Source organism: Rousettus aegyptiacus, unplaced genomic scaffold (genome assembly GCF_014176215.1).
Source record: "Rousettus aegyptiacus isolate mRouAeg1 unplaced genomic scaffold, mRouAeg1.p scaffold_m13_p_8, whole genome shotgun sequence".
NCBI lineage: Eukaryota > Metazoa > Chordata > Mammalia > Chiroptera > Pteropodidae > Rousettus > Rousettus aegyptiacus.
Window position 1 is genome coordinate 27,153,841 of NW_023416311.1, and position 14,832 is coordinate 27,168,672.

Below are 14,832 nucleotides of genomic sequence, written 5' to 3' on the forward strand. Positions count from 1 at the left end.
CCTGCATTTCTTTAACCACACCAAGACCTCTAAGTCCACTGCCCCTCCTGTTATACTTGCCTGAGTTTAAGCAACTTGGGTTTTACCAGTTATCCATTTATTTTAGATTTACACCTCAATGACTAAATGTTTTTGGAGGAAAAAAGACAACACTGCTAAATGGCTTCACTTTAAATTCATAACCACAATTTGCCAACCCTCAAAACTGCCCAGCAATTATATTACACTTATTACATTCCTTTTCTATGCTCCAAAATGACTATTTCATGAGGCCCTCTCCTGTGTACACATTTCACCCTAATCCACCCCCGAAGACCTCTCATATTTAATCAAGAAAACAGAAGCTATCAATATCAAAACTTGTAATTCATCTTCCACGTGGTAAATAAGATAACTTCAAATCTAAATGTTTAACCTTGGCAATGAATGATTTTCAATTCCGATAACCTCTCAACCCGTTTTTATATCATTTCCATTTTTAAACTTCTAGCCACATTTTGCTTTTCTCTTCATGAACATACCGAACTTGTTTCTGCCTTTGGGCCCTTGTGCTAAATACCTCTTGTTCCTGCAATGCTTTCTTACACACCTACCCACCCATACTCACAACCCCTTTTGTCACAGATATAGTCCTGGCTTAAATTGATTTCCTCAGAAAGGCCTTCCTTGATAACTCCTCCACAGTATTACATATTTTACTTTATCAAGACATTTGTCACTACCTGACATTATATTTATCTATTTAATGTCTGTCTCTTCACCACCATTATGTAAACTAAAGAGTGCTGGCACTTACAACAAGGCCTGGCATGGAGACCAAGTCAATTCCTAATCTTACCTCCAAACACAGGTTTGCTCTCAGGTGCGTTGGCCACATTGAAGGCAAAGGGTGTGCTCTGGCTGGGTGCGCCCAAGCTGTTCTGACTCAAGCATCCCCCAAAGGGGGTTGTGCTGCCAGTGGTCCCGCTCTGTCCTCCAAAGCTGAATGATCCAGAAGTGGAGCTGGTGCCTGGGGCAGCCACATTGATCCCAAAGCCCCCACCACCAGCTGGGGCTGCTGAGCTCCCAAATGTGAAGGGTGATGGTGTTGTGCTGCCAAACATGGAGCTACTGGTCCCGCTGCTAGTGGTCTGGGTTGTAGCTCCAAAGCCAGAGGTGGTGGCTGCACCAAAAGAGAAAACGGGTGTGGTGCTGCCAAAGGCTGGCTGAGTGCTGGCAGGCGTGCCAAAGGCAGAGGCTGTGGATTTCAAACCACCAAAAGCTGTCTGCGCAGTGCTGCCAAAGACTGGCTGGGCTGGGGCTGGTGCTGGAGTTGCAGTTAGGGCTGGGGCTGCAGAGTTTCCAAAAGTGAAAGAGCTGCCAAAGCTGGGGGCGAGGGTTGGCTTGGTAGCCCCCTGCTGTTGCCCATCAGTGACCCCAAATGCAGGCTGGGGGTTGGATCCTGGATACGATGGGAGAGGGGCCTTGGTGCTTGAGCCAAAGAGAATGTTGAATGCTGGGGTGGTAGTGCTACTGAATGTCAGCGTAGGCTGGCTGGTGGTGACTGGGGCTGAAGCTGTAAGGGTGTTGCCGAAACCACCAAAGCAAGTGGTGGTGGTGCTGCTGCTGCTGCTGGCTGTCTGCACAGCACTGGGTAGGGACTGGCAAAAGGTGGTGACTGCTGTTGAACTAGGCATGGAAGGAGGCTTGCCAAATTGGAATATGGAGCTCATGGCTGGCGTAAAGCTGGCACCAGAGGCAGGGGTAGTCCCAAATAGAAAAGGCTGGGAGATGGAAGTGGTGGTGCTAGTCATGCTGCTCATGGCACTGGTCACATTGCTCACACCAAAGCCGAAGGCAGGCTTCGAAGCTGAGTCTGCAGAGGTGCTGCTGGTTGTGGTCACGGACGCTACTGTTGAGATGGCACTGGCCTGGCCAGTGAAGAGAGGGGCACCTGTGGTTGTGCCTGGAGTAGTTGTTTGATTGAAGAAGGGAGTTGACAGGGGCACAGATGTAGGTGGCCCTGTGCTGCCAAAGATAGGCTTGAAAGTGACAGATGAGGTGCTAGTAGTCGTGGGGAGGGCAGAGCTGGAAGATGCTGTGGTTGTGACCTTGGAAGGGCTAGATGGTAAGGGGCCCTCATTCTCACTTTTAGGTGGGTCCACAAAAATGGGCTTGAATATGGGAGATGCTGAAGACACAGCAGGAGCTGCAGAGGCAGAAGGGTTAGTAGGTGGGGTGCTCAGGATTCCCAAAAGAATACTTTGCTTGGGGGTGGGGGATGGGGCAGATGGGGCTTGGGATTTAGCAGATGTCTCAGCCTGAGGGGCCAGAGGTGACTTGGTGGTGTCGCTGACTGGTATTGTGGAAGAAGCAGGGGTCAGCCCCAGGAAAGTGACTGTGGATTTGGAGTCTGAAGAGGTGCCTGGAAGGGGCGCTGACTGTGAAGAGCCAAGAGGGCCTAGAAGGCCGGGTGTCTTCGGAGGCGAATGGGCCACAGTGGTTGTCACTCCAGCAGATTCTGGGAAGAAGAGCAGAGAAAATGAATTCTGAATACTTCAGATGTGACAGTATGCAATTGCTTTTGTATCCTCCCTGTGCCCGCACAATGCTAGGGATTCAAGAGTCAGTCAACAAATATGACTAAACCTATACCATAGGCCCTTATTCATTCCTTAAAATCAAGGAAATGTAAATAATTTATATCTTCCACAGATCATAAGGAAGATAGATAAGGCTTAATAGATACACCTTCCTATCTAAAAAGATTTACTATATTTGCCTACCATGTACTAAGTACAAGTGTAGAGCTTATAACAATGAATGGGATAATTTCTGTCCTTGAGCCCTAGGACAGGCTGATAGCTAACATATACTACTATATGATAAAGTGCAATAACAGGACTGTGTATATATGCAGTGCCATGAAGGCATGTGGCTGGAACAATCAACAGACCCTTGGAAACCTAGAGGGAAAAGTAATTAATATTATCTTGTGCCTGTGATCTAAAAGCATGTGACAAGACATCTTAACCATGTGATCACATTTACACTTTGGTGACACCTCATAAGTAAGCATTATTTTCATTTTACAGATGACGACAGCAAGGCAGCAGCTAAGAAACTAGGTTTCAAATTAAGAGCCGTCTGACTACAAAAATTATGCTGCCTTCTCCAGCTTGAAGTGTTCCCGCTCCCCTTCCCTAAAATTTCCTGATTGGAGAATTTCAAAAGCACTTAAGCTTGCTCCAACTCCGATCTGGTCAGCCAGAGGAGGTTCAACCCTTACAGTTTCTAGCAACTGATAGGCATGATGCTTTTACTTCAATCTCAACAAAGGTTGATATCATTATACGCTCTAAGGAGGGGTCCCCAAACCCTGGACCATGGATACTGGTCTGTTAGGAACTGGGCCACACAGCAGGAAGTAAGTGGTGAGCGAGTTAGTGAAGCTTCATCTGTATTTGCAGCAGCTCCCCAGCACTAGCATCACCACCTCAGCTCCACCTCAGATCATCAGGCATTAGATACTCATAGGCACACCGGTCCCCTGGTACTAAAAAGGTTGGGGACAGCTGCTAAAGGAAGCTTTCCCACTCACCTGAGAAGGATGGTAAGCCCGGGGAATTCTGCATCTTCCTCAAGCTCTCCAACAGTGGGTTAGTGCTTGGGGCTGGGAGGGAGGTTGGGGAGGAAGCGGTCCCAGTAGCAGGCAGGGTAAAAGTAAAAGAAGGCTGAGTGGTAGGTGGGTTCTCAGTAACAGAGTTTGAGGCAGCATCTAAGGAAGAAAAAAGAAGATTCAATTGTCCTCTCTAGTTTGGGAATTCTTTCCAGTGGCACATTGTAGAGCACGGGGATGCTCAGGGTCTCAATATAGCTCATTTAGAAATGCTTCCCCTCAATCTCAGTGCTTACTGGATTTCTCGGATGAAAAAGACGAAAATAAAACCAAAGGAAACAAATCCTCTCTGGAGTGTGAAACTGATCAGTATTCCTTACCAGTCTTATCCTCCAAGACCTTGTTAAACCATTGTAATGAAGCTTTCTTTTCCAAGTCTAGGTCTTCAGCAGTGATTGAATAACCGAGCTGGGGAGGTGGAGGCTACCCAAGAGAAAAAGGAGAAGTCAAGGCAATCAGAAGACACTGGAAGAAATCTGCATTTAGCCTTCGTAAGACTTAGAAAAACTAAACTGAGGTGGGGGGGGGGGTAGGTAGATAAGATCATACCAAGGTCAGCTGGTCCCCTCGCCTGGATGGCAGCAGCTGAATCTTCCGTTTACGCTGCCCAGAGCTGCCAGGTGTAGATGGGGAATTCCATGAGTTCTGTTTCTTACATGTGGTTGTATCTACGACTAAAGAAAGAAATACAGACTTTGTTTTCTTCCTTCCCTCTTCCAGAAATGGATAGTTTACGTCTATCCACCTGGTTTTTAACACTAAATTTTCACTGGGTGTCTCTGAAAGATACTATCTTCCATGGTTTGGGCTCTTGAATGGTGTAAGATTATTTCTAATAGTCAAGAGGATATAAAGAAGAGAATTACTCCAGATGCATGCATACAACTGCTGGACAATAATTCCTGGATTGTTTCAGAGATACTTCAACCTAAGCTCATCCCTATACCACAGCTACCATGGATTATACTGTATTTGTATGTCACCATTCTCCCTTACTGAGCTATAAGCCTCTGAAGGACAGGAACTTCTATCTCTGTAATCTACCAGGCCCTTTACACAGCAATGCTGAAAACATGTTTTTGAATAGGTGGTAGTCTATACATCCTCCATAAACACTTCTACCACTGCTACAAGCCACTCTTAAGTGTTTATCAACTTACCCTTTTCTCCCTGGGGCTCCTTGTCGGTTACTAATGGAGTTGAAGAACTAGAATGATGAGAAAGTTCCTCTTCTCTGTAAAAACAAAAACAAAAACAGAGAACTAGGTTTAGAAAGATTTTCTAACAAAAAATACTGGATACCTTACACCCTCCTAACTACCACTGGCTGAAGTCTAGAACCACCATGATCTGAGATCTCAGTTTGCCAGGACAAAAAATAAATGAAGGAAGGCAGTTCATGGAAACCACAGAGAAGACTTTGTCTTAAAACAAGCACAAAACAATTATCTTCAAAACCTAATTACAACCCATCAAGTTTCTGATAGTTCTAGTCACAGACCTGATCCCAAAGAGAGTGGGGTTCTAGTCAACTGTAGGTCAGCTGGAATCAAGAATATGAAATCTACTGCCTGCTGACATTATGCACTGTTCATTCTGTGTAGCCTCTCCTCTTACATCTTGATCACTCATGCAGAATAAAGAAGAGAGCTAGAGATCCCTACAGCCAGTACATGTAAATAAATGTAAGAGATGAGGGCAGTTCAGGTAAGTACTTCACTGTCCTTCTAGATGTTAATTTATTTGATTCTCCAGTGTTGCAGAAAGTGTAAGAGCCCAGTAAAATTTCCTACTTTCTTGTCTTCTCATAAAGCCACATAGCAAATAACTGATTACCTTATTTTCTTTGCTGGCCTTTCTGGTGTCTGGGAGCGGGATGAGGCTGGGCTGGAGAAGGGTGATGAACTGGGACCACTTCTCTTCCATAGCTAAAAGTCAAACAAAAGTAACGTGACTGATGTAGTCGAGAGTTTAGCATTCAACCTTCGATATAATTTTATAGTTCTTTTTATCACTACATATGAAGTCTCCTTTCAAGTTACTAAAAAATATTTCTTTGTGGAGAAAGGCACCTGAAAAGAAAGTCAATTGCCCATATTAACTATGAGATAAAAAGTCTGAAAAAGTAATGGAATGCCAAATAATAAATGTAGAAGGAATGAATGTATTTTGCGTGTATTAAAGGGTAGAATGTTACATTCAGTAATGGTTAAGTGAAACTAATTTATATTTAGATAACAAATATGAATTTATTTATATGTACTTTGATAAAAGTAAATTAAGAAACTGTTCTAGTGAAGATAAGCCAGTAAACTAAGTCTTACTTTCATAAAATTTTATTGTAAAAAATATGCTAATATTTATTACTTTTACATATATAGTAGTTATCATTATATGATATTACCCACATATATCTCTTATGCCAGAAAGAGTCCCTTAATAGCAAAAACAGTCTTTTCATCATCGCCTCCTTCAAAGGGGCCTAGCAACAAAGTAACTGACAAAGAGCAAGCAATCTGCAAATAAAACTTTAGCCTAATTACAAAGATACTAAACAATCACATTTTTCCTATTGGGGCACTTCTTTCTAGAGATTTCTTACTCTGTAATGGTTGCATCACATAAGCACAAACAGGGAAACAATAGTCTTAAAAGTTTGAAAGAGAAAAAGAAGGTTTTAAAATCAAAGACAGGTAGTAAAACAGTAGAACAGTTCCACACGACTAATATTAGGAAATCAAAGGCTCAGAATAAGCTTGAGAAAAATGCTGAAATACATAAGTTTTTGGTTTTTTTTTTAATGTTACTCTCAGGTAAAAAAAACAGGAAAGGACAGTCATTTGGGGTAAAAAATGCTTGGGTCTCACAACTTGCATTTTGAACAGTGCCAAAGGTGATTCTAATGTTTTGCCAGGGTTCAACACTTAGGAGGAAAAATCTCTCTCTACTTCATAGACTGTACCTACACAATCTAGATGTAATAACCTTTTATATGTAAAAAGTGAAACAAAAAAAAACTATATAAAAAAGAATAAATGAGTTGTTAAATAACATAGGGTAGGGAAAAGACTGTCTATGTTAGAAAAAAAAGAAAACTTAAAGAATGTTACATAAAAACTAAGAACCTCTCTATATAAAAACATTGCCATGTAGGAAGGAGACTTTACTATATATCCTTTGCACCACTTGAATTTTCAACCATATTAATGTTTCCATAAAATAGAAATAAAATTTATGTGAGAAGGAAACAAATGAACAAAACAAAAACCATAAATAGAACAAAAAGCAAATATTTCCAATTAAAGTGTTAAGAGTTAATATCCTTAACATGTCAAAATGGAAAACTTACAACTTTATATAAATATAATGAACATGTCAAATGAAAAGTGGGCAAAAAAATTACAAAGCAAGTCAGAAAAAGAAACAATCTATATCTGGCAGTCAATTTAGTTCTGCACTTCAATTTTTATTTGCTGAGTTCTACTTCATATACCTTTATATTTTACAAAGAATGTGAAAATAAGCAAGACTATTCCTATCAAGTAATTTATGGGACATCACCTAGGAATACCAGGTGCTGTAGGTGTAAAGAAAGGCAAGGGAAGGAAGGAAGGACAGACAGACCAGACAGACCGACAAAGACAGACAGACAGAAAGAAAAAAATTTATAATCTGGAAGAGGTTGGTACATAAATTGAGTGTAACAGCCAAAAGATAAAACAGGTCTCTAAAAAGGAGACCAAGAAGACAGAGATTATGCTGTTTGGTTAGTCATCAATAAAAGATAAAGGTGACATGTGAGATGCTCCATAATTTGATAAACACTTCAAGAAAGACAAACCTTTATAGGCTTCCAGTGGGATGGACACATCAATCCAGATGGAAAACAGACAAAGAAAGGGAAGGAAGTAGGGAAATACTAAGTGCTCTTAGGAGATAATATTCTGGTTTGGCTTAAATATAAACTATAAATAAAGGAATAAGGGACGGGGTACTAGAAATGCAAGTTAGGGGTATGAACTTTTGAAGGCCAGGGTAAACTGCCTACTTTGGAAAATGACAAGTCTTATAAGGCACATGGGGGTATCGATAACATGCACAAAGTGGTAGAATAGTTCACTTTTTATACCTGGTACTAGCCTAACATTTGTAATGAATTTATAATATCAAAGCTACAACTTCTAGTTTTGGTAGCTGTAGATTTGAGTATTTACAAGTGTTCCTCTGGAAAAATACAATTAAGTCAAATATCTATACTACCACTTGCACCAGATCTTTATTGATTACTAGGGATATTTACTACTTCGGTACACATTTCTTTCAAAGTGAAGCTTTAACATAAATAACTTCTATGTTACTTTAATCTTCCCTTCCTAAGACCTATGTCTGAGAACTTATCATATATTCAAATATCATATATCAAGAGAGGGCTGGTAACTACTTAAAATAGAACACCTAGCAGCTATTAGAATCACTGAGTGTATTTCTTGTAGTAGGTCATAAGCTCCACCAAGAGTGAGGGTGCTTTAGAACAAAATCTGACCATGTTTTAGGCAACGTCTGGCTATGCTGTTTTAGACCAACCTTCCTGCTGAAGATAAGTAAAAAGTGCTGAAAAGTATATAAAATACTTCTCTTCAAAGATATGACAGTATGAAGGGCTATCGAAGACAGTGAGACATTGTAGAGGCCAGACAGAGAAGAGGTACCAAGAGGTGAGCCCCACACTTGTGTCTACTTTTTACTTCATGGTGATTGCCAAATTCAACAGTCAAAGCTGCTGAAAAAAACTTCTGGCAGTCTCTTAGGCCTGAAAGACTTAAACTGGAATTCAGGGCTTTCTAAAGAAGACGAGCACTAAAAAGCACTTTGGGCTTTTTGCTGGGATCCTGAAGGCTACATACTAGGATACAGGGCAAATCAAAAACAAACCAGCCTTCCTAAGAACTGACAATCTACTCAGAATCATGTTAATTCCAACTGGACAGAGGTAATCTGCTCCTATCATAGCTGCCTGCCAGGGGCAAAAGTAAAACCTCTCTGGAGGAATATACTATCATTCAGAGCTTCAGGTCACATTTCCCCTCCAATAGCTCAGAGAGAAACAAAAGAACAGAAGAATAAAGTATATAAAAAGATATTTAATCAGTAAAAAAGAGCTAAATAAAAAAAGAGCTAACATCAGAAAGAGACTACAGAAAATTCAAATGCTGGAGTTATTGAACAAGACTTCAGAATTAAACTGTTATTATAAGAATTTAAATGACAAAATAGAGAATTTTGGCAGATAAACGGTCACTATAAAAAAGAATAAATGAAATTAAGAATATAATGGACAGATCCTCAGAGTGACATAAGCATCATGGCAGAGTGAGAAGACCTTCTGGTTTCAAAGTTACAAGTCAGACAACTATAATTCAACGAAAGGTCACCTGATCAATACACAAACACATCCAAGAGATCCACACACTGAGACATCTGAAGACAGGCATACTGGAACAAGCAAGGGAGACAGGATGGAGGAAGGACAGAGATAGGAGCCACAGATGCAATGTGACATTCACCGCAGCCCCAGCTGACTCAGTAGTGGGGAAGGAGTTGTGTAGCAACCCTCGCATGGCAGCACAGAGGGCTGGAGGGGCAGAAGGAGCATTCTGGACTGGGTGGCCGGTGCTTACTGTGGCTAAACCCAGTGACAAAGGTAGAGATGCAGCACACCCATTATCAGGGAGAGAACAAAGCCCACAGATGCTCATACCTGCCTCCCTGCCCTTTCTGACCCCCATTATGGCAGGTGGGACACCTCGGAGTAGAGAGCAGCTGACAGCCTCTGGTTACAGGCGGCAATGCCAGGAATTGACCGGCCCATAGACCCACCACTTGCCACATCCCACCACTGGGGGTAATACCCTGAGACCAACGTGACCTTGTCACAGAGGGGATGCCCACCTCCTCAGGGAACACAGAACATTTCTACAGTAAGAAGCAGCAGGAAACTGAAACTCTTGTTCACATTAGGGTATTATAACAAAGGTTAAGTAGGGAAAAAACATTAAAAAGAAGAGTAACTTCTGCAATTTGGAATTGAATGAAAGCATAAAAAGGGTTACTGTGACAACAAAAACATAAAAGGGAAAGGAGAACAGAACTGAATTTCCACAATGAATGAAGATGCAACCAAAATAAAAAAGGACTATTGCATGTCTGAAACTTTGTTTACATAAACCTAATGGTAACCACAAAACAAAAATCTAGAGCTGAAACATGTAACCCATCCCCATCAAAAATAACGAAAACAGGAAAAAATCATAAAAAACCACCAAACTAAAATAGCAGACAGAAACACAAGGGAAAAACATCAATGGAGATACAGAATAACCAGAAAACAAAAGATAAAATGACTACAGTAAGTCCTCATACATCGATAATCACCCTACATGTAAATGAACTGAACTCACCAATCAAAAGGCACAGAGTAGCACAATGGATTAAAAAACAAGACCCAACTATATGTTGCCTTCAGGAAACTCATCTCATCTACAAAAACAGAGGCTCAAGCAAATGGCACTCAGAGAAAAGCAGGTGCAGCTGTACTTTTAGCATACAAATAGATTTTGAGATTTAAAAAGGTAACAAGAGACAAAGATGGGCATTTTATAACGATAAAGGGAATAATTTCTCAGGAAGACATAACATTTGTCAATATACATGCATGTACTCTGGGAGCATGAAAATATATAAAGCAATTAATAATAAGCCTAAAGGGAGAAGCTGACAAAAATACAATTATAGTAGTGGACCTGAATACCCCACTGACTGCAATGGATAGAATCATCCAAACAGAATGTCGATAAGGAACTATCGACCTTAAATGATACATTAGACCAAGTGGACATAATTGCTATTTACAGAGCTTACCATCCCAAACAACAGAATATACATTCGCTTCAAGTGCATATGGAACATTCTCAAGAACAAATCACATGTTGGGGCACAAAAGTTGTCTCAATAAATTTCAGAAGACTGAAATCATACCAAGCACACTTTCAGACTACAACACTATGAAACTGGAAATTAACTACAAGAAGAAAGCTGGGAAAACCAGAAATATGTGGAGATTAAACAACACATTACTGAACAACTATTAGGTCAAAGAAGAAATAAGAGACCAAAAGATATATAGAGACAAGTGAAAATGACAATACAACATATTGAAAATTTTGGGATGCAGCAAAAAAAGTAGTAGCACGAAGGAAATTTATACCATTACAGGCCTACCTCAAGAAATAAGAAAAGTCTCAAATAAACAATCTAAAACTACACCTTAAGGAAGTAGAAAAGAAAAATGAAGCCCAAAGTCATAAAAGGAAGGACATTATAAAAATTAGAGTAGAATTAAAGAGAGAACAAAAAGACAATAGAAGTTACAAGGACAACACAGAAATACTAAAAACTATATTAAGAATATTATGAAAGGCTATACAAAATTCGATAACATAGAAGAAATGGACAACTTCTTAGGAATATATAATCTTCCTAGACTGAATCAAAATAGAATGACCAATAGTAAAAAAGTTAAAAACAGTAATAAAATACTTCCCAAAATCCAAAAGTGCAGGACCAGATGGCTTCAATGGTGAATTCTACCTAACATTCAAAGAAAATTTAATACCTATCCTTCTCAAACTCTTACAAAAAATTGAAGAGGCATTATTTCCTAACTCATTATATGAGTCCAACATTACCTTGATACCAAAACCCAGCAAGGACGACACAAAAAAATAAAATTACAGGCCAATATCTATGATAAATACAGATGCAAAAATGCTAAAGAAAATACTGGAAAACTGAATACATTAAAAAGATAATACACATCACAATCAAGTGGGGTTCAATCCAGATACATAAAGATGGTTCAATATATGCAAATCAATGTGATAAACATTAACAAAATAAAGGACAAAAATCATATGATCACATCAATTGATGTAGCAAAAGATAAAAAAATCAATATACAAAAATCTGCTGCATTTCTATATGCTAAGAAAGAAATATCAGAAAAAGAAATTTAAAAAGACTGCAACAAAAGATTGCAACAAAAAAGATAAAATACCTAGGAGAAAACTAAACAAAGGAAGTGAAAGACCTATACACTGAAAACTATAAGATATTGTTTTTATTTTTTAATTTAATTTTTTATTTTTTTATTTTTTTAGACGAGGCAACCTTTGGTTGACCTCACAGATTGCAAGGGCCTTGTCAGCTTACAGTTCCTTATTTTTTATTTTTTACACCTACGGCACTTGGTCTTCCTAGGTGGTCTCCCATCCAAGTACTAACCAGGCCCGACCCTGTTTAGCTTCTAAGATCAGATGGGATCAGGCTTATTCAGGGTGGCATGGCCATAGAAGACATTGTTGAAACAAACTAAAGACACAAAGAAATGGAAAAAAATTCCATGCTCATGGATTAGAAGAATCGACATAGTTAAAATGGCCATATTACCCAATGAAATATACAGATTTAATGGAATCCCCATCAAATTCCAAATGGCATTTAAAAAAAAAAAAAAAGGAGCAAACATTATCAAAAATCATCAAAAGATCCCCAATAGCCAAAGCAATTCTGAAGAAAAAAAAAAAAAAAACCCAAAGCTGGAAGTATCACACTCCATGCCTTCAAATTATACTACAAAGCTACATTAAAATGGTATGGTACTGGCAGAAAAATAGACACACAAACTAATGGAACAGAATTTAGAGTCCAAAAATAAACCCATATGTATATGTGAACATTTAATTTTTAATAAAGGAGCCAAAAACATACAGTGGAGAAAGAAAGCCTCTTCAATAAATGGTGCTGGGAAAATTGGAAAGCCACATGCAATCGAATGAAACTAGATTGTTATATGACATCATACAGAAAAATTAACTCGAAATGGATTAAGACTTTAATATAAGGCCTGAGATAATAAAATACAGAGAACACATAAGCACTAAACTTAAGAACCTTCATCTCCGAGGGGTTTTTCTGAACTTTACTCCAAACACAAGGGAAGTGTAAGCAAAAATAAATGAATGGGACTACATCAAACTAAAAAGCTTCTGCACAGCAAAAGAAACCATTGACAAAACACAAGGGCAACCAACCGAATGAGAGAAAATATTTGCGAATGAAACCTCCAATAAGGAGTTAATATCTAAAACATATAAAGAACCCATACAACTCAACAACAAAAAAAACTAATCCAATTAAAAACTGGGTAGAGGATCTGAACAGACACTTTCCCCAGGAAGACACAGATGGTCAACAGATATATAAAAAGATGTTCAACTAGCTATAAGGGAAATGCAAATGAAGATACCACTTCAGACCTGTTAGAATGACTATTATCAGTAAGACAAGAAATGAGCGTTGGAGAGGATGTGGAGAAGTGAACCCTCATACACTGCTGATGGGAATGTAAACTGGTGTAGCCTCTATGGAAAACAATATGGAGGTTCCTCAAAAAATTAAGAATAGAGCTACCATGTGACCCAGCAATCCTTCTTCTGCAAACCTACCCAAAAAATTTGAAGGCACTTTTTCATAACAATATATATACCTTTATATTCCTTGCAGCATTATTCACAATAGAGCTAAGACATGGAAACAACCTAAGCATCCTTCAACTGATGACGGGATAGAGATGTGGTACATGTATACAGCAGAATACTACTAGGCCATAAAAAAGATGAAATACTGCTATTTGTGACAACATAGGTGGATCTGAATAACGTTAAGTGAAGTGTGTAGGACAGAAAAGGACAAGAACCACATGGTTTCATTTATATGTGGGATAGAAAACCAAAAGCAACAAACAAAACCAACTAATATATGCAGACAACAGTATGGTGGTTACCAAAGGGGAATGGGAGTGGAGTAAAGCTGAAGACGGTAAAGGAAGCCAAATATATGGTGATGGAAGGAGATTATGCTATGGGTGATGAGCGCACATGCAATATACAGATGTTGTATTATAAAGGGTACATCTGAAACTTATAGAATGTTATTAACCAATGTTAACCCAATAAATTTAATTAAGAAAAATGTAATGGGTGGCTTAAAAACAGCAGATTTCACAAAGCCGAAAGAAATTAGCAAATTAAGAAACAGAAAAACTGAAGTGTGGGGAGACAAAGCGATGTAAAACACATGAAACATGAGGAAAAGCTCTAACATCCTAGAATACCACAGAGGTGAGAAAATAGGGCAGAACAATATCTGAATTGATAATGACTGAGAGTTTTCCAAAGCTATCAAAAGATATAAAGCCATACAACAAACTCCAAGGAAAATAAATCACAACTGAGTACTTCCTAATAAAATTTCTTTTCAAGTGAAGTTGAAACTTTTAACAAAGCTAACCATGTGCAAATTTCAAAGCTAAACATAAAGCAAATTTCAAAACATTCAAAAATTGATATGAGTATATCCTGTGACCTAGTAGAACTAAATTAAAAACCAGCAACACAAAAATAACTAGAGAATTCCCAATTGTTTATAAATTCAGCCATGTTCTTCTAAATTACCCATGAGTCAAAGATGAAACGGAAATTAGAAAATATTTTGAACTGAATGAAAATGAAAAATAGTTCTATTTCAAAACTTGAAGGGTACAGCTAAAGTTGAGTGTACAAGAAATGAATAACTTTAAAAACATATATTAGAAAAGAGAAAAGCTGGAGAGAAAAAAAACCCAGTGATCTATGAATCCATATTAAAAAGTGAGAAAGAAATCCTACCAAATTGAACATAAAGAAAGGAGGATATAATATCTATAAGGGCAGAAATTAAAGAAACAGAAAAACATATAAAATTGGTTCTTTGATAATATAACCTTGGAAAAGGAATTTCCTTAATCCAATAAAGGATATCTAGAAAAAACTTGTATCAAACATTGTATGTTACATGAAAAGTGAAAAGAACATTCTCTGAAATTAGGGAAAACAAGATCAGGATGTTTACTATCACTTCTACTCAACACTGCACTGGAGTTCTTAGCCAAGTTCAGTAAGACATAAACAATGTAAGGACTGGGTTGAAAAAAGGGTCAAATTGTCGCTATTGTAGACATAATATACATACGAAAATCCTAAAGATTTTATAAACGAATATTCAGAATTTATCAAGTT

The 14,832-nt window shown here is 38.6% G+C and overlaps 1 protein-coding gene and 1 pseudogene across 1 annotated transcript in view; both read right to left on the reverse strand.

Annotated features, from left to right (window-relative positions):
* LOC107511807 (nuclear envelope pore membrane protein POM 121C) overlaps window positions 1-14,832 on the reverse strand; it is a 30,767-nt gene that overhangs the window by 3,528 nt on the left and 12,407 nt on the right. The window contains exons 6-11 of the mRNA XM_016146559.2: window positions 5,495-5,586; window positions 4,819-4,892; window positions 4,208-4,332; window positions 3,979-4,081; window positions 3,581-3,757; window positions 839-2,500 (exon numbers count right to left, since the gene is read on the reverse strand). Coding sequence (XP_016002045.2) covers window positions 839-2,500; window positions 3,581-3,757; window positions 3,979-4,081; window positions 4,208-4,332; window positions 4,819-4,892; window positions 5,495-5,586 — 2,233 coding nt within the window. The remainder of the gene's footprint in view (window positions 1-838; window positions 2,501-3,580; window positions 3,758-3,978; window positions 4,082-4,207; window positions 4,333-4,818; window positions 4,893-5,494; window positions 5,587-14,832) is intronic.
* On the reverse strand, window positions 11,950-12,068 carry LOC118607630 (annotated as a pseudogene).